The sequence below is a fragment of the Salvelinus alpinus genome, chromosome 16 (assembly GCF_045679555.1).
Source record: "Salvelinus alpinus chromosome 16, SLU_Salpinus.1, whole genome shotgun sequence".
Lineage (NCBI taxonomy): Eukaryota > Metazoa > Chordata > Actinopteri > Salmoniformes > Salmonidae > Salvelinus > Salvelinus alpinus.
Genome location: NC_092101.1, coordinates 15,771,347 through 15,790,952, shown reverse-complemented (window position 1 = coordinate 15,790,952; position 19,606 = coordinate 15,771,347). Strand labels below are relative to the sequence as shown.

The 19,606-nt window shown below is 42.1% G+C and overlaps 1 protein-coding gene and 2 long non-coding RNA genes across 8 annotated transcripts in view; all 3 read left to right on the top strand.

Annotated features, from left to right (window-relative positions):
- Positions 1 to 331: 331 nt before the first annotated feature.
- On the top strand, positions 332 to 1,577 carry LOC139540945 (uncharacterized). The gene is made up of 4 exons (XR_011668290.1): positions 332 to 795; positions 988 to 1,091; positions 1,200 to 1,320; positions 1,455 to 1,577. It is a non-coding gene; the product is annotated as an uncharacterized lncRNA (long non-coding RNA).
- A 117-nt stretch (positions 1,578 to 1,694) lies between these two features.
- Positions 1,695 to 3,108, top strand: LOC139540944 (uncharacterized). Its single transcript, XR_011668289.1, has 3 exons — positions 1,695 to 1,832; positions 1,942 to 2,067; positions 2,236 to 3,108. It is a non-coding gene; the product is annotated as an uncharacterized lncRNA (long non-coding RNA).
- Positions 3,109 to 3,454: 346 nt separating this feature from the next.
- Positions 3,455 to 19,606, top strand: part of LOC139540943 (tight junction protein ZO-3-like) — a 30,727-nt gene continuing 14,575 nt past the window's right edge. For 2 of the 6 annotated variants that reach the window (XM_071345023.1, XM_071345022.1), the window contains exons 1-9: positions 12,404 to 12,530; positions 16,034 to 16,212; positions 16,436 to 16,492; positions 16,931 to 17,055; positions 17,229 to 17,331; positions 17,481 to 17,769; positions 17,923 to 18,026; positions 18,232 to 18,421; positions 18,672 to 18,753. In XM_071345023.1, coding sequence (XP_071201124.1) covers positions 16,117 to 16,212; positions 16,436 to 16,492; positions 16,931 to 17,055; positions 17,229 to 17,331; positions 17,481 to 17,769; positions 17,923 to 18,026; positions 18,232 to 18,421; positions 18,672 to 18,753 — 1,046 coding nt within the window. In that variant the 5' untranslated portion in view covers positions 12,404 to 12,530; positions 16,034 to 16,116. Of the gene's footprint in view, positions 3,594 to 12,348; positions 12,531 to 12,934; positions 13,030 to 16,033; positions 16,295 to 16,435; positions 16,493 to 16,930; positions 17,056 to 17,228; positions 17,332 to 17,480; positions 17,770 to 17,922; positions 18,027 to 18,231; positions 18,422 to 18,671; positions 18,754 to 19,606 lie in introns of those variants that run through there. The other 4 variants (XM_071345028.1, XM_071345025.1, XM_071345024.1 and 1 more) reach the window with 4 other exon arrangements.

Here is a 19,606-nt window from a genome sequence, read left to right as displayed (position 1 = left end):
CATGTTGCTAGCTATACATATAGTTCAGTGGAGGCTGCTGAGGGGAGGATGGCTCATAATAATGTCTGGAATAGAGTAAATGGAATACCATTCCATTGACTCCATTCCAGCCATTATTATGAGCCGTCCTCCCCTCAGCAGCCTCCACTGATATAGTTATGTCTGTCATATTGAGGTATCTATCTATAAGTTAAACCTGATCAATCAAATGGATAGGTGTAAGCAATTATGGTAATTCCAAATGCACTTAACTAGGTGTCTTTGCTAGACAGACACAGAGAGAGGGTGGGGGGGAAGAAAGTGAGAAAGAACGGATGGGGAAGAGAGTGGAAGACAGAGAGAAACAGAGAAAGACATCAGTGTAAATGTACTTCGACTTGAGTATTTCAACAACTCTTCTCTTCCGACTTGTTCGGCAATCATATGTACCTACAGAGGAAGGAGAGTGATTTTTACTAAGGAGGAGAAGGAGCCGTGCTGACCGAGATGCATGCTGGCAATTTCGGAGTGAAGCGCATGATTGCCAAAATCAACCTACGCTTCTTCTGATGGGGAATTGTCAAGGAGGTGGACAGCTGGGCAAGGGAAATAACCTTTTGTTTATCAATCACATTCTTTTATATCTGAAATGATTATGATTTCAATTAATGTCATTTCAGAGAGCACACAATGTTTCAATTTGTCACTTTTTGCTTAAAGGTCAGTACCCTGTGTCTACTTGCCAGAAGTTTGAGAGGGCGAAGACTGTCGCGCCGGAGTTGAAGCCCAAAGTTGTTTCACCGTGGCACATGATCGGTAAGTGTCCCAATTCAAATTTTGCCCTGATAAGTTGTTTTTTAATGTTTGCTTTATTTGACCACCAGAGTTAAATATTATAGAATGTGTGTGTGTGTGTCAGCATGCTTACAAATATGAAAATCTGCATACTGTATGACACAGATATGGGTAAGAATAACGTAATCTTCTCTCTAACACTCTAAATGTTAGGGGTGGACCTTATCGGACCCTTCACTGAATCCAGGAATGGCAACAGCTGGTGTCTGCCGGCGACCAATCACTTTACCAATTGGTTAGAGGCAATATCCATTAAGGTCAGTAAAGGAAGAGTACGTGCTTAAATCTAAATTCCCTTCTGTAACTCATTAAAAAGGGTGGATGGAAACAAAAATTGATTTTGGTTTTGTATGATACCCATCAAGGGCGAGACTGGCAAGGCCACCTCTAAGGCAATGATGGACATCTTCAACACCCACGGTTCTTCTGAGGTCATCTTGAGTGACCAAGGTTAGGAACGCTGGAACAAGGTACAGATGTTATACAGTAGGTTATATTCTGTCACCAATGGTTTCTTTTATTTATTTTTTACAATTTGTTTTTGTTTTTCTATGGTACATAATCAGACATATTTCACTATCTTACATTGTCAATAGATATCGCTTTCCTACCCCCTCCAGGTTTGGTGAATGGACCAACCAGACCCTCAAGACTGCCATGGGCACGTCCCTTGATTGGTACAAGGAAGGGTGGGTGAACAACCTGAAGGTAATTCTCTTTGCACACAACAGCAGCATCCAGGCCTCCACTGACTACGGACTGGGGGCTGCAGCTGTTGGCTCAGGTAAACAATGCAATTATATATACAATTATTGCATATACTGTAGTCTTTCAAAAATGATTGACTTAGTGTTGTTGTCTATTGCTATTTTTGTATAACGTACTTTCAGATCACTGAAACTCCACCTGATGTGGTGGAAGTTGTCGAACCAGATCAGAACGCCTTCGAGGACCACCTTCAGGCACGTGCTGAGAAGGATGTGGAGGTTTTTGACCAGGTAAATATTATTGTCTGCTGTTATTTTATTTTCTGGCCCTCCAAGGCATATGTAAGAAATGTATTTGTAATATGAAATATAATTGCATTTATTCCTGTTATCAATCAAGGTGAGACTGAACATTGACAAGGCGCAGGAGAAACAGAAGGAGAACTACCGGAGCAGAATCAAGAAGGGGACCAAGTGCTACAACATCCGGGGAAATTACTTGGTTTGGAAGAAGCGCGAAAGGAAGGTGAGACCTGGAAAACCTCGCTGCTCTTTTGCTCCTAGCTGGGGTCACCATCTGTTAAAATGAATATAAAAAAATCTCAGATAATAACTATATGCATTTGCACACAAAATAACTTGAAGCTAGTTTTAAGTTTCCCTAACACTGATATTTTTATCGTTGTCTTCCTAGGGTTACCTCGGTGGAAGCCAACAATCTTCTCCAGTTGTACGGTCAAGCACTGACGCCTTACACTTCGGGGAAGCCCAATAGACAAAGTATGTTAAGTTTTGGTTGACATTTGAGAAGGCAAGAAATGGTAGTTATGCTGAAAGCACGCCCCCATCCACATCGACAGGGCTGCAGTGGAACGGGTCGAGTGCTTCAAGTTCCTCGGTGTCCAAATCACTAAGGACTTGAAATGGTCCGCACCCACTCACACAGTCGTGAAGAAGTTCGGGAGGTTGAAAAGGTTTGGCATGTGCCCTCAAAAAGTTCTACAGCTGTACACCTGAGAGCATATTTACTGGCTGTATCACTGCTTATGACAATAGCACCGCCCTCGATCGCATGGCGCTACAGAGGGTTGTCTGGACAGCCCAGTACATCACTGGTGCCGAGCTACCTGCCATCCAGGACGTCTATATCAGGCTGTGTGAAAGCAAGTCTCCAACCACCCAAGCCATAGACTGTTTGCACTGCTTCCGCATGGCAAGCGGTACCGGTGCATCAAGTCTGACACCAGCAGGATTATGAACAGCTTCTATCCCATACCAGAAGACTGCTAATTAGCTAACAAAATGGTTATGTTGACCTTTGTATTTTATTATTATTTTTGCACTCTCTATGCACACTCACAGGGCCCTACAAAGTACTCACACTGATACTCCAACACACATATAAACACGTATCCATAATTTGCTCACACACACATAATACACACTTACATTTATACTGACTCCACTCAAACCCACTCACATACAATCATCATATATGCTGCTGCTACTCTGTTTATCATATATCCTGATGCCTAGTCACCTTACCCTATAAATATCTACCTCTCGATCCAGTATCCCTGCCCATTGTAAATACGGTCCTGGAACTGACCCTGTATTTAGTATGCTTACTATACTTACTTTATCATGTTGTTCCTATTTTTATATCTTGTGTGTTTTTGTTCTACCTTGTTATTTTTAGTATTACATTGTTGTTAATCACTGCATTGTTGGCGTTAGAGCTTGCAAGATAGGCATTTCACTGTACTTTTGTACATACGACATTCAAAACTTGATGTTTCGTGAAAAGTGTTTCCCGAAAAAAAGACGGGCAGTGCCCTACTTCCTGGAAGTCACACAACGTGCGTGATGACGTCAAGAAACTCACCTGCACGCTGTACTGCCAAATGGATAAACCCCTTTATGCTCTTCAGGTAGCTTTTTCAACGATTTCATTTATTTAATGATAAATCTGTTGACAGCGGCAAGTGTCTAAACCGCGAACTATTATTTTGAGTTGGACGACTTTACTGGAGTTGCTGTGACGTTTTACAGGTAGGCAACGAAAACACATTTCGAACACTTTTTCTATCTCAACAACCATTAACATTTTCATTTGAGTTCTGTCAACATGTCATGACCAGTGGTGTAAAAATACTTAAAGTACTACATACTTAATTAGTTTTTGGGGGTATCTATACTTTACTATTTATATTTTTGACAACTTTTACTCCACTACATTCCTAAAGAAAACAATGTACATTTCCCCTGACACCCTAAAGTACTCGATACATTTCGAATGCTTTGCAGGACAGGAAAATAGTCAAATTCACACACTTATCAAGAGAATATCCCTGGCCATGCCTAAAGCCCCTGATCTGACGGACTCACTAAACGCAAATACTTTGTAAATGATGTCTGAGTCTTGGAGTATGCCCCTGGCTATCCATAAATTAAAATAAGAAAATTGTGCGTTTGGAATGTGAAATGATTTATACTTTTACTTTTTATTATTAAGTATATTTTTGCAATTACATTTACCTTTGATAGTTAAGTATATATGAAACCAAAGACTTTTACTCTAGTGGTATTTTTACAAGGTGACTTTTACTTGAGTCATTTTAAGGTATCTTTACTTTTACTCAAATATGACAATTGGGTACTTTTTCCACCACCACATATGACACTCATAGCAGCATGATAACATTTTAGTCCACAATCCATTACTGAACTGTCTCCTGAACATTGTACTGTTGGGAGTTTTTGCTAGGGAAATGTCAGCACAATAGTATTCTATGTTTCGTTAAGCAATTATTAGAAGGTCCCACTGAGTAAGTTGTATAAACAGATGTAGGGCGATTAGGGATGACAATGACATTGTATCTAACTGCTCTACAATTATTTGATTATTTGCTGACTCTGGCTGTCAAAGTAATCAATACAATAACTCTCATAACGCTTGCTTAAGAAAATAGCTAGCTAGAAGGCCTCATTCAACTAGTGAATGGTGTACAGTCTAAAAGGGTGTAAATCTGTTTGGTTGATAACTCTAGTGGGTCAGCCTCTGTAATGATAAAGGTATAGGGGGTCCTGTCTTTACTTTGGGGTTGAGAGGTAGCTGGTCTGTGTTTGAGAGAGGGAGGCCAGGCTGTCAGCTGAATGTCCCACTCCCCTCGCCCGCCTCCTTACCCTACCCTACTGGTTCTGCCACACATGCAGGTTTCTGCCTGCCGAGGACTTTCACAACAGTTTCGACACTGCATTCCCAAATGGCTGTGTCTTCTCTTATCTGTTGATTCGTTCAAAGCTGACTTCATAAATCTATTCTCTAATCTAGTAGTTTCACCTAAATCCAAGGTTGCTTTTTGGCCAATTGACTTTCTCGGGAATTGTCTCATTCAAACTATCCAGTCATGGTGTAACTGAAGCTAATGTCACAGGATGCACACACATTAACAGCAATGAGCATATTATTGAGTTAACAATAAATGTTAGATTAAATGACCAGCGTATGTAAACAATGTAAGTGGTCAGTAATCCTCCGTTCTTTAAAGCAGTTCATCTAAGGTTGAATGCCCATGGTAATTAATCAAGATTATAAGATTATAGGCCTATTGTAGTTGTAAAGTGTGTTGTGAATGGTTGTACAATGTACACTATATATACAAAAGTATGTGGACACCCCTTCGAATTAGTGGATTCGGCTATTTCAGCCACACCCGTGGCTGACCGGTTTATAGAATCGAGCACACAGCCATGCAATCTCAATAGACAAACATTGGCAATAGAATGGCCTTATAGAAAGAGCTCTGTGACTTTCAACGTAGCACCATCATAGGATGCCACCTTTCCAACAAGTCAGTTTGTCAAATTTCTACTATGCTGGAGCTGCCCCGGTCAGCTGTAAGTGTTGTTATTGTGAAGTGGCAACGTCTAGGACAAACAGCGGCTTAGCTGCGAAGTGGTAGGCCACACAAACTCATAGAACGGGACTGCTGAAATGTGTAGCTCGTAAAAAATGTCTGTCCTCGGTTGCAACACTCACTACCATGTTCCAAACTGCCTCTGGAAGCAACGTCAGCACTGTCCGCACTAACTGTTCGTCGGGAGTTTTATGAAATGGGTTTCCAGGGCCGAGCAGCCTCACACAGGCCACTTAGTTCCAGTGAAGGGAAATCTTAAGGCTACAGCATACAATGACATTCTTGACAATGCACGGGTGCTTCCAACTTTGGGGCAGCAGATTGGGGAAGGCCCTTTCCTATTTCAGCATAACAATGCACCCGTGCACTAAGCAAGGTCCATACAGAAATAGTTTGTTTAGCTCTGTGTGGAAGAACTTGACTGGTCTGCACAGAGCCCTGAACTCAACCCCATCGAACACCTTTGGGATGAATTGGAACGCCGACTGCGAGCCAGGCCTAATCGCCCAACATCCGTGCCCAACCTCACTAATGCTCTTGTGGCTGAATGGAAGCAACTTCCCGCAGCAATGTTCAAACATCTAGTGGAAAGCCTTCCCAGAAGAGTGGAGGCTGTTATAGCAGCAATGAGGGGACCAACTCCATATTAATGCCCATGATTTTGGAATGAGATGTTTGACGAGCGGGTGTCCACATACTTTTGGTCATGTAGTGTATATATTCTGCAAACAATGTAATTGTCAGTGGTAGCCTACGTAATCGCTCTTCTGAGTAGTTCAACTGAGACTGTAGGCCCACTGTAATCACAATGTGGCTTCTGGCTCTGCAAACCACCATTTTAAATTTTTGGGCTTGCCTGTTTTGCATGTTATTTTGGCATTAATACGTGTCACATGTCAGTTTGCAAACAATGTAAAATATATATATATATACACACACACACACACACACACACACACACAGTTGAAGTCGGAAGTTTACGTGCACTTAGATTGGAGTCATTAAAACTTGTTTTTCAACCACTCAAAATGTCTTGTTAACAAACTATAGTTTTGGCAAGTCGGTTAGAACATCGACTTTCTGCATGACAACAATTGTTTACAGACAGATTATTTCACTTATGATTCACTGTATCACAATTCCAGTGGGTCAGAAGTTTACATACACTGAATTGACTGTGCCTTTAAACAGCTTGAAAATTCCCCAAAATTACGTCATGCCTATAGATGCTTCTGATAGGCTAATTGACATAATTTGAGTCAATTGGAGGGGTGTCTGTGGATGTACTTCGGTGCAAAAAGTGCAAATCAATCCTAGAACAACAGCAAAGGACCTTGTGAAGAAGCTGGTGGAAACAGGTACAAAAGTATCTACAGTGGGGAGAACAAGTATTTGATACACTGCCAATTTTGCAGGTTTTCCTACTTACAAAACATGTAGTGGTCTGTAATTTTTATCATAGGTACACTTCAACTGTGAGAGACGGAATCTAAAACAAAAATCCAGAAAATCACATTGTATGATTTTTAAGTAATTAATTTGCATTTTATTGCATGACATAAGTATTTGATCACCTACCAACCAGTAAGAATTCCGGCTCTCACAGACCTGTTAGTTTTTCTTTAAGAAGCCCTCCTGTTCTCCACTCATTACCTGTATTAACTGCACCTGTTTGAACTCGTTACCTGTAAAAAAGACACCTGTCCACACACTCAATCAAACAGACTCCAACCTCTCCACAATGGCCAAGACCAGAGAGCTGTGTAAGGACATCAGGGATAAAATTGTAGACCTGCACAAGGCTGGGATGGGCTACAGGACAATAGGCAAGCAGCTTGGTGAGAAGGCAACAACTGTTGGCGCAATTATTAGAAAATGGAAGAAGTTCAAGATGACGGTCAATCACCCTCGGTCTGGGGCTCCATGCAAGATCTCACCTCGTGGGGCATCAATGATCATGAGGAAGGTGAGGGATCAGCCCAGAACTACACGGCAGGACCTGGTCAATGACCTGAAGAGAGCTGGGACCACAGTCTCAAAGAAAACCATTAGTAACACACTACGCCGGCATGGATTAAAATCCTGCAGCGCACGCAAGGTCCCCCTGCTCAAGCCAGCGCATGTCCAGGCCCGTCTGAAGTTTGCCAATGACCATCTGGATGATCCAGAGGAGGAATGGGAGAAGGTCATGTGGTCTGATGAGACAAAAATAGAGCTTTTTGGTCTAAACTCCACTCGCCGTGTTTGGAGGAAGAAGAAGGATGAGTACAACCCCAAGAACACCATCCCAACCGTGAAGCCTGGACCTGGAAACATCATTCTTTGGGGATGCTTTTCTGCAAAGGGGACAGGACGACTGCACCGTATTGAGGGGAGGATGGATGGGGCCATGTATCGCGAGATCTTGGCCAACAACCTCCTTCCCTCAGTAAAAGCATTGAAGATGGGTCGTGGCTGGGTCTTCCAGCATGACAACAACCCGAAACACACAGCCAGGGCAACTAAGGAGTGGCTCCGTAAGAAGCATCTCAAGGTCCTGGAGTGGCCTAGCCAGTCTCCAGACCTGAACCCAATAGAAAATCTTTGGAGGGAGCTGAAAGTCCGTATTGCCCAGCGACAGCCCCGAAACCTGAAGGATCTGGAGAAGATCTGTATGGAGGAGTGGGCCAAAATCCCTGCTGCAGTGTGTGCAAACCTGGTCAAGAACTACAGGAAACGTATGATCTCTGTAATTGCAAACAAAGGCTTCTGTACCAAATATTAAGTTCTGCTTTTCGGATGTATCAAATACTTATGTCATGCAATAAAATGCTAATTAATTACTTAAAAATCATACAATGTGATTTTCTGGATTTTTGTTTAAGATTCCGCCTCTCACAGTTGAAGTGTACCTATGATAAAAATTACAGACCTCTACATGCTTTGTAAGTAGGAAAACCTGCAAAATTGGCAGTGTATCAAATACTTGTTCTCCCCACTGTATATCCACAGTAAAATGAGTCCTATATCGACATAACCTGAAAGGCCGCTCAGCATGGAAGAATCCACTGCTCCAAAACCGCCATAAAGAACCCAGACTACGGTTTGCAACTGCACATGGGGACAAAGATTGCACTTTTTGTAGAAATGTCCTCTGGTCTGATGAAACAAAAATAGAACTGTTTGGCCATAATGACCATCGTTATGTTTGGAGGAAAAAGGGGGAAGCTTGCAAGCCGAAGAACACCATCCCAACCGTGAAGCACGGGGTGGCAGCATCATGTTGACATGATCATCTAGATATGTATTTCTAGAACTACAACCCTAAACCTAAATGCTTGTTCTAATTCAACTCATTACAATTCTCTCTCACAAACATGAGCAAGCTCACAAATGCATTTCATACACCCTCTCATTCACGCACGCACGCACACACACTTTCTCATTCTCTCTCACATGCAAACAAACAAACACACACACACACTGAGTCTTTATTAGCCTTCGTCTGCTGGCTGTGCTTTGCTGCAGGAGGGACTAGTGCACTTCACAAAAGAGATGGCATCACGAGGAAGGAAAAGTATGTGGATATATTGAAGCAACATCTCAAGACAGCAGTCAGGAAGTTAAAGCTTGGTCGCAAATGGGTCTTCCAAATTGACAATGACCCCAAGCATACTTCCAAAGTTGTGGCAAAATGGCTTTAGGACAACAAAGTCAAGGTATTGGAGTGGCCATCACAAAGCCCTGACCTCAATCCTATAGAAAATATGTGGGTAGAACTGAAAAAGTGTGTGAGCAAGGAGGCCTACAAACCTGACTCAGTTACACCAGCTCTGTAAAGAGGATTGGGCCAAAATTCACCCAACCTATTGTGGGAAGCTTGTAGAAGGCTACCCAAAACGTTTGACCCAAGTTAAACCATTTTAAACTTCTGACCCACTGGGAATGTGATGGAAGAAATAAAAGCTGAAATATTATTCTCTCTACTATTATTCTGACATTTCACATTCTTAAAATAAAGTGTTGATCCTAACTGACCTAAAACAGGGAATTTTTACTAGGATTAAATGTCAGGAATTGTGAAAACTGAGTTTTAATGTATTTGGCTAAGGTGTATGTAAACTTCCGACTTCAACTATGTGTATGTATATATGTAAGTTAGTAAAGCCACATACAAACATGGTCTCTTTTTTTGTTGAGTAAGGCAGCTCCAAAATGCAGGTGTTTTAGCCTAGCTCAGTGCTTTCTGTGGTGGTGTGGCAAGCAAGCAGAAAATACGTAAATTCTAGCCCCTTGGGTGCTGCCATAGAGTTACATTACAAGTGCCCATCCAAGAAGGCTCATTGTCATTGGCCACAAATAAAATGACGATAAATCACATACAGTAACTTTTATTGGACTGATCATGTCAACATCATACTTTCAAAATCTTAACTAGCAGTCATCCTTGTGAATCAAGTCGACAATCTACTGGCAAATACTTTTTAATCCTTGTCATATGAAGAGAAATAATGAAGAGAAATTATAGATAACATCGGTGCTCATTGGACATAAACATTACACCACAAATTCAAAATTGCAAATTCAACAATGAATCAGTGACAGTGGCTGTGTTGTCCCAAATCTAGGATTAAGGAACTATTTTCCAAGTTTATGAAGCATGATTTGTGCCGCGTTCAAAATAACTGTTAACTCGGAACTGCGAAAACTTGACTTCAGTGAGTTCAAGTGGGGATTCCGGTAAAAACAAGCAGCGACTGGGAAATACATTTTGAACGGTCAGCCAACTCAGAATTGTAAATCCGGCCTCTTTCTAGAGCTACGACCTGAAGATCAATGACATCATCTTGATTTTTTTTAAATTAAAACATTTTGAGTTCCCAGTTGTCTTGAAAGCACCAATAATCCAGAGAATGCCAGTCTTTAATGACAAAATTTGCCCACGAAGGACCGCCGTGCCACCTTCCTGTTCAAGTGAGCACAGCACAACAAGGTGAGTCCAAAAATGTCTTGTGTGCTGCTGCGTTAATAATGTAATATGCCAGGGAGATATGTATACTGTAGCCAAGAAAGTATTACTAAGTTTATATTGTGTGATAAGCTGTTAGTAGCCCATGTGCCTCAGCCTAATAATTTGGTCTATTTACCCCCCTTTACCCCATGTAGCCTATAACCTGTTTTAGAGAAATGTAATCATTGAATTTTGTAAGAGCTGTCATTGTCTGCTTATGCCCCCTTTATTCAGCCTAAGGTTCTGACTTGGTGTACAGGGCTCGCTCATTAATGTCTTCATCAAAATTACGAATTGCCTCTTATCTGCTTATCGTCCCCTTATGCCATAATTTGTACATCTCAATTGTCATTAGAAACCACATTTGTTTTAGCAAGTCGGCCAGCTATGTTTTTTTTAAAGGCAGTAAATGAGGCTGAAAGAACTGTTTCGCTGCCAGACAAGGCTCCGCTGATAGCCAGGTGTAGCAGTGGTCAGATGTTGGGTTAGCTTTATGTAGGCCCTAACAGTTTGTGGGCACCGTTTGTCACCGTTATAGTACAATTAATGTACTGTTTAGTGTTGTGTAGTGGCTTTGCTGGCATGCATCCCACATTTTTTGTTTTATTGACCCACCAAGATTTACATGCTAAAATCGCCACTGACTACATAGCATCCTCTTTTTACTTCTGTTTTTCACTTATGCTAGGGATTTTGTTAATTTTGTGTTGTGTTGAACTCTTGACCAAACAGCTCATCCGAGGTCGTTTTAGGAGCAATGTAAACAGAAATGACAATGAGTCTTCATAAATGGGTCTCAATCAGTGTTTTCCTTTCCATTCCAAAATATCTGAAGATTCTTCGCATGCTTGGGCAGTGTACTGTGAAGATTTCCGACTATACGTTATGGTAGAACTAGACCTAATGTAGTAAAACATTAGAAACAGCTCAGCAACTCTCACTTGCACTGAAGGCAAGCTTCCCAGTAGTAGAGCAACAGTAGTTTGCTAGGTTGATGTAAACTTGAGAAGTGCAATATTTGCTCTGCTAGGAACATGACACGTATTTGCCCCTGCGTGCTAACCTAGCTGGGGCCTACTGACTGTGTGAGTGAGTGACTGTGTGAGTGATTGTTTACCTGCTGTAAGAGCGCCTATTCTTAAGAGGTGTTTGCTTTTTTTGCAAGCCTCTAGGAATACTACTTGTGTTTTTTTTAAACTCTACCTCTATTTTCCTCAGGTCTATTCATTATTCAGTAAGGGTCTGTGTTGTGACTGTCCAAAGGCCAGTAGGTAAAGTAAGTGAGAAAAAACAGTGAGGCTATGCAGCTGTTCTGATCCTACTTCCTTATTACTACCAAAGTCTCACAATAGAGAATGCCCACTTGGTCCTGCAAATTACCTCTGAAGGCCTGCAAATGACAAGTCTCTATTTAACCCCTCCCTCCCCAACCAAATAGGGGAGATGGGTAGAAATAAATAACATGCATAAATATGTATTATGTAGAGATACAATCTAAACTCTTGTACTTCCTCATCACAAAGCACAGTGACAGTGGTCTATATAAAGAGACCTTTGTTAGGGCCTTTGGTGAAGTAAACACTCTTTTAATTATTAATAGCCCAGTGTACTCATACCCTCTGGTAACCATAGTGCCAGGCATGACTAATCCAGTCCCATAACCTGGGCTTCCATGGGAAAGTAGTACCTGACTGAGCTCACGCCAGAATGGGAATATCCTTCTTCCTCTCAGTGCATAGGCCTATACCAGCAACATCGGATATATGATTATGAAATAGCTTTTGCAAACTGTAGAGGCTAGGTGTCATTTGGAGAGTACCTCTGTCTCTTCTGTGTCACCTGGACAGTATGGGGGACTGGGGGGTATCAGAGACGGTGGCTTGCTTAGATAAGGTGTAAAGCTCGCAGGGACAGACAACCATGTGCTTAGTACAGCTTCAGTGTGTCAGCTGGACAGAGCAGAGGTGACTCGGTCATATTCTGTCAGCCGGTTGTTGTTGAAACCAAACAGGACGTTACTGATTTGTCATGAATCTGAAACAGGCGCTGAAACTGGTCAGTTATTCGGTGACACCACCGGTAAGTGGTCTCTCTCTCGCCGGGGGTTATCTTGTATCTGGAAAATCAAGTCCTCTGTGAAATTGCTAAATCTAATTTTATAGTGTGGTGTAAAAATTGAATCAGTTTATCCATTTTGGGTTGGTTTTACCAGTCTTGTCTACCATCCATGTCACCACCATTTAAGCTAACCATTAGGTTAGGGAGGCTTATGTACTGTTATGATCAAACAATGTGAGTTTCCTGGCTGTAACGTCCCCTTAGTAATATGATAATGTGTCTAAATGAGTATGTTAAGTCTTGTTTAAATTTCACATACAACTGTTTATCTGATGACTGGACTACAGTGACTCACATACTGTAATATTTACCAACTGAACCTTTTTAATTAAGGTGTTTCATCTTTTCCACGTGGCACTATATAGGGTTTCACACTGGCAAAATTGGTTCCGCCTTAAATCCCTGGCAACAAAGGGGCAATAGAAAGTGCTGGAAGGGGAGGAGCCTCTCATTGATCCAGGTGGGATTTGTTTCTGCTAGGTGTTTTTTACCTCACAAAGCTATAGTGCTCAGGACCCTTAGCTATTGATAATCCACATTTATTTGATTTGAAGCACAGGGTCTTTAATTTCTTGGCCTCCAACATGGATTATGTTGGAATAAAAAAAAACGGGTGTTTTTGAGTAGAGGTAATGTGAGGAAGCCACAGGTGTGTGTGTGTTGCTAGGCTCAACTCCCAGTGGGGAATGGAAGTGAGGTTCAGAGAAGAAGTGGTGAGTAAAAAGGACAAACAGCTTTTATGAAAGTCAGGAAAGTACCTGAAGATTTTGTTGCTTCCTTTTTAAGAAAGTGTGGCCTTTTTGATCTTGTCATGTAGGCTTTACTGTGTTGTCTTTTTACTTTCACTCTCCAAGCTTATCTACTTCCTATGTCTGAAAGAGTTAGCCTTGTTATGGCTGGCTAGCCTCCCTTAATATCATGCAGCCTAGTAGGTAAGAACCTAACGTAGCAGGTGTAAATTAAACGCCTCTTCCTGGTCCTGACGAGACAAAAAAATATTTGGGTGGAGGTTCTCTTCTGCACTGCTCAACCAATTAAGTAAATGTGAAGGAGGAGTTCAGGTGGAGTGTTGCCTTGTGACGTCCAAAAGCAGAAGTGACATCACAGGCTCTCTTTCCTTTTCCCCTGAAAACCGGAGGCATCCGGTTTCTATCTGCACCGCGGAGGGTCAGTAGGTAAAGGTTATTTCTAACATAGAGCATCTCCCCTGGAATAGCCAGGTGGGGGATGAATATACTTGGTCAGGGAAAGGCTTGGTTTATTCCTCATGTTGGGGCCAAGGCCAGCACACTGGCTATAGGGTGGCATTAACTGGGGCTGCCCTTGCCAATTCTGTTACACAAAGTGTTTGCCTGTGCTGGTGACCTTTTTGGCTGTTAAAGTATACATATACCGTAGTAATTGTCAAGTGGGATTATGCAGAACGTTGGGCAATTCTGTGTAGATTTCTTGATAATGGCTGCATCATGTAACCTATTTGTATTCTTTTGCGCACAAGTGAGTTTCACCAACCAAAGCCAAGATTGTCGATTTGTCAGAATCCCAAGAAAAATACACTCATGAATGCTTGTTCACTACCCTTCTTTGTTAATGTTGTAGTCATGGAGACAGACATTGTTTTCAGGAATAGTGACCCTGATTAGACTGTAGAATGATAGCGTCAATGATATTTGCATACTGGCAGTTGGCCCCTTCGACCTCTCAAAGCAGATGAAAGGTGTCCACCGGAGGATGCATGTCAACTATATCCTCTTTATTCATTTAATTCTATTACAATAATAGACTTGACCATGATTAAAACTGTGTTGCTCTAGTGTCATTTTTAGAGATAAACCACCGTCATTTCATTGACGTTGTCTCTTGACCAGGAGCTTCTAAGATGGAGTCCTTGCTTATCATGGGATGATCAAACAGTTGAAGAGCTGTGAGACTGCTGATATCTAGTCCTTCAGTCTAATGTTAATTAGACTGTTGTAAGAAATTATACTAGGTTAAAGATTAACCCTTAGCCCAAGTCTTTTTGACCATAAACATACCATCTATAGCAGGTATTCCACCTGCTACTCCACCATTAGTAAAATACTAGTGATTTATTGAGGATGCTTGTCCTGCTTGTCCTCCTCAGTGACTATCTGACCATGTCTGTCTCACCTTGTTGACCGTTCTCTGACCTGTATGTTTGTCATGACCCTGTAGGACAGTTAACAAAAGGGCAATTCCATGGTAACGGAATTATGCTGAGACTCAGATTTTTCACATTAAAATGTACACCTAACAAAAACTATTGATTTTAAAAGTTTAGCGAACTGCTGAACTCTATGCACAAGGACTACTTTTAACAATTTCCACAGACAATTTTACAAAAGCCCATTTACAGGAAGAACTATGCAGATACAAAGTTTGGTAACAGAATAAAACTGAGCGAGATTTTAACATAATTATTTTACCAAACTTTGCATCTGCACAATATTTCCAGTAAATTATTTTGTAATAGATTTACTGTGTAGATAGTCATTGTGCATAGAGTTGTATGGTTTGTTAGACTTTGAAATCAAGGATTTTTGTTTTAAAGTGAAAAATAAGTCTCAGCATAATTCCGTTACCGGGAATTGCCCACAGACAACTAACACTCATCTCAATGCAACAATGGCTGTTTGTGTAATTGAACCTATGTAGAGTAGTAGGAACATGCACAATATATTTCTAGTATGTATATTATTGAGTCAGACAGATGGTCAAGCATACACCAGAATTTCTGATTTGTAAAAGTCGTCTTCTGGTTACATTTCATTTCCGATGCTGTAAATGTGTATTCTGCTGTAGTGTACATTACAACTTTCTTTGTCCCAATACATGCATTTGAATAAAGTGTGTGGGGCAAGGTTTCACACATCTCTGCAATACTTCTCTTGTCCTTCAGGGTAGTCCATCTTGCTGGACCAGTTTAGGCAATTTGTACTGTAGTAGGAGTAGGATACTTAAGCAATAAGACCCGAGGGAGTGTGGTATATGCCCAACATACCACGGCTAAGGGTTGTTCTTATGCACAACGCACCGCAGAGTGCCTGGATAAAGCCCTTAGCCGGGGTATATTGGCCAAATACCACAAACCCCCCGATGTGCCTTATTGCTATTATAAACTGGTTACCAACATAATTAGAGCAGTAGAAATACATGTTTTGTCATACCCATGGTATACGGTCTGATATACCATGGCTGTCAGCCAATCAGCATTCAGGGCTCGAACCACCCAGTTTATAATATCAGAGATATGACCTGCAATGTTGTTTAGTTTTGAAATGAGATGTGGAATGTTTTCAGTATGTTAGTGTGGCACTGTCGTTGGTTCGTGAATGTCCTCTGTTTGTATCCGGATGCATGTTCAATTGGATGAGGCACGAAAAACATTGCAGATAGAAATTAATTGTGTAGCACACACATAATTCTCTATTCCATATGACTAGAGAGCCATGGAGAACACGTCTAGTCAGCTCTATACATTGAGTTTCTACCTGCAGCGTTCTATAACGTTGCACCCCATTGAACAATGCCCGGGTGTCGTATGTCACAGCAAGGGCGGCCAGCTCCTTCTCTCCCTTTGTGGCCCCTCCCCCGTACCTGTCAGAGGAATGGAATGAGACAGGTGAGAGCACGCTGCAGTCGGCTCATTTTGACTCCTCTCCTCAGTCTCACAAACAACACAGTGGGGCTTGGCAACTGTCAATGTAAGGACATGAAACTGCTGCTTCTGTTGTGATTAAGTTGCTGGAGTTTATTCATGTTATGGTTTGTTGATGGTAAATGGAGAATGTCTGTGCTTTGCGATTGGTTTTACATGTTGTAATAGGTTTGATGTTGTTTTTCAGAAACCAGAGATGGAAGAATTAATGATATGGGAGCAGCATACTATAACACTAAGCAAAGTAAGTGTCTCTTTTGTTGTTTTGTCAGTCAGCATTTGATGATATACTTTGATGTGGACCTAAAACACAACAGCATGTAGTTACAGACAGTACTTTGACATACTCAAGGTGTACCGATTGAAATACTGAACCACTTCAATTGGAATGGACTTCAAAACGATCCAACTCTGTGGCTAACTGCAGAAAGTTTGAGTAACAAAGGCACGCCCTACTGCTCCCTGTAACTCTTGGTACAGGTCAGGTGACACACTTCAGTGCTGATGGAATGTGCTCTCCCTACCTCTTTCCTATGTCCCTTGTTCTTTATCACCCTCTCTTTTTCTTTTTCCGTCACTCGCTCTCCCTGCTTTCTCCATCTCTCTCACCTGCTCTTTCTCTTTCATTTTTTCTCTCTCTTCCTCTTTCTCGCTTATCACCCTCCTACTCTTGCTATGGCAGGATTCCAAGATGGGGTTTGGCTTTGCGATATCAGGGGGCAGAGACAAGCCGAACCCAGACTCAGGGGACACAGCTGTGATGGTTTCAGATGTGGTGCGGAACGGACCCGCTATGGGACGGCTGTTGTAAGTCGCCTACACCCTACAGCTATACCCTTCAGGCATACAGGCACATGCCTCTAAGGGTTTTACTTGAGGGTATATACAGTAAACTCACACACACAACCAAACACATCCAAATGTAAAATTGCATGTCTTTGATCCTTACCTTGTTTATACCTCTCGTTCCTCTCCAACAGCGTCAGAGATCAGATCGTCATGGTCAATGGAGTGTCCATGGAGAATGTCTACTCTACCTTCACCATCCAGAACCTTAAGTCATGTGGCAAAACAGCCAACATAGTGAGTAGCCTTATGTACTGTAGTGTTAAGCATGGTTGGTTCTTCCATCTTCGTGTGATTTGTGAGCAACCCCAGCTTATTTCTGTGAGAACATAATTTCAGTACACTTACCAGACAAAATAAAGGTAATACAGGTCTCTCTCTCTCAGACAGTGAAGCGTCCTCGTAAGGTCCAGCTCCCAGCCAGCACCAGACCGTCGCGTGCCGCCTCCCACTCCAACCTGCTGGATCAGGACCCCCCACGGAGGATCCGACGCTACTCTGATGGCTCCGACCAGGCCCGCAACCCTGACCACTACAGCGCCCGTAGCACTACCTCCGATCGCAACGAGACCGCTCACGCCCTGCCACTTATGTCGGGGTACAAACGGCTGCCACACCAGGACTTCCTAGACAAGCCAATCAAAACCACCCTGCTGAAGAAGAAACTCACAGATGGTAAGGATGAATAACATCTGGGTTGTGTTCATTAGGCCACGCCGTAGCAAAAGGTTTCAAATCGTAATCACAGATCGGACGTGATTGTATAGATAAGTGAATTCAAGGCCTCCGTTACAACGATTTCATGTTGCGTTTCTCTTCCTGTTCCAGAGTATGGACTGAAGTTGGGAAGCCAAATCTTCATCAAACACATGACTGAGACGGGTCTGGCTGCCAAGGAGGGCACTCTGCAGGAGGGAGACCTCATTCTCAAGGTCTATATGATATTTCATCACAAAACATAGCATCTTTGCTTTGTACATAGATATGATTCTATACTGGGACCATAAACCAGAATGCTTTTGATGACAGATGTTCCTGGTGTTTTAATTATGTCTGTTTTCGTCAATGTCATTGTATGAAGCAAAAGGACGATTTCCGCATTCTGTGAACTTTTAAGTTTTTCTACTTCCTGTCCAGATCAATGGCATGACAACAGAGAACCTGTCCCTGCTTGAGACCAAGCACCTGGTGGAGAAGTCCCGGGGGAAGCTGACCATGATGGTCTTGAGAGACGACCGCAAGTTCCTGGTCAGCATCCCCGAGGTGGATGACAGCGCCCCCAACAGCGAGGAGGACCGCCGTGGCCACAGCAGCTCTGAACTGGAGGGTGAGGGAGCGAGGGAAAAGGGGAAAGACAATAGTGACAGTAGTGTATGAGTGAGAGAATGTAGCATCAGCATCTCAGGATTGGAAGGAGGAGGGTGGCAAGAGGGGGAAGGAGAAAAGGAGGAAAGTAGTAGATTAGAGATATGAATGTAGAGTCAGAAGCAGCTCCTGAAAAGCAAAGTAAACGTTGGTTCAGCTGCTCCAGTATGTGATTCCTCAGTGTTTTAATGGCTTTCCTCTGATCTCCTCAGACATTTCAGACCTGGATACAGACATCCCCACTCCTAGAAACAGAGTGTCACGCTCCGCCACTAGAGAACGACGCACACGCAGGTAACCTCACCTGAAACATGTTTATTTCACCTATTCTGATCTACTTCTAGTATCTTCTTATTGAGATGTCTGCACTTGATCTAACATTTCCTTAAGTGACAAGTCTCCTTTTTAACTACAGTTGAAGTCGGAAGTTTACATACACTTATGTTGGAGTCATTAAAACTAGTTTCTCAACCACTCCACAAATTTCTTGTTAACAAACTATATCGTTTTGGCAATCTACTTTGTGCATGACACAAGTCATTTTTCCATCAATTGTTTACAGACAGATTATTTCACTTATAACTCACTGTATCACAATTCCAGTGGGTCAGAAGTTTACATACACTAAGTTGACTGTGCTTTTAAACAGCTTGGAAAATTCCAGAAAATTATGTCATGGCTTTAGAAGCTTCTGATGGGCTAATTGACATAATTTGAGTCAATTGTAGGTGTATCTGTGGATGTATTTCAAGGCCTACCTTCAAACTCAGTGCCTCTTTGCTTGACATCATTGGAAAATCCAAATAAATCATCCAAGACCTCAGAAAAAAATGTGTAGACCTCCACAAGTCTGGTTCATCCTTGGGAGCAATTTCCAAATGCCTGAGGGTACCATGTTCATCTGTACAAACAATAGTACGCAAGTATAAACACCACGGGACCATGCAGCTGTCATACCGCTCAGGAAGGAGATACGTTCTGTCTCCTAGAGATTAACGTACTTTGGTGCGAAAAGTGCAAATCAATCCCAGAACAACAGCAAAGGACCTTGTGAAGATGCTGGAGGGAACAGGGCCAAAAGTATCTATATCCACAGTAAAACAAGTCCTATATTGACATAACATGAAAGGCCACTCAGCAAGGAAGA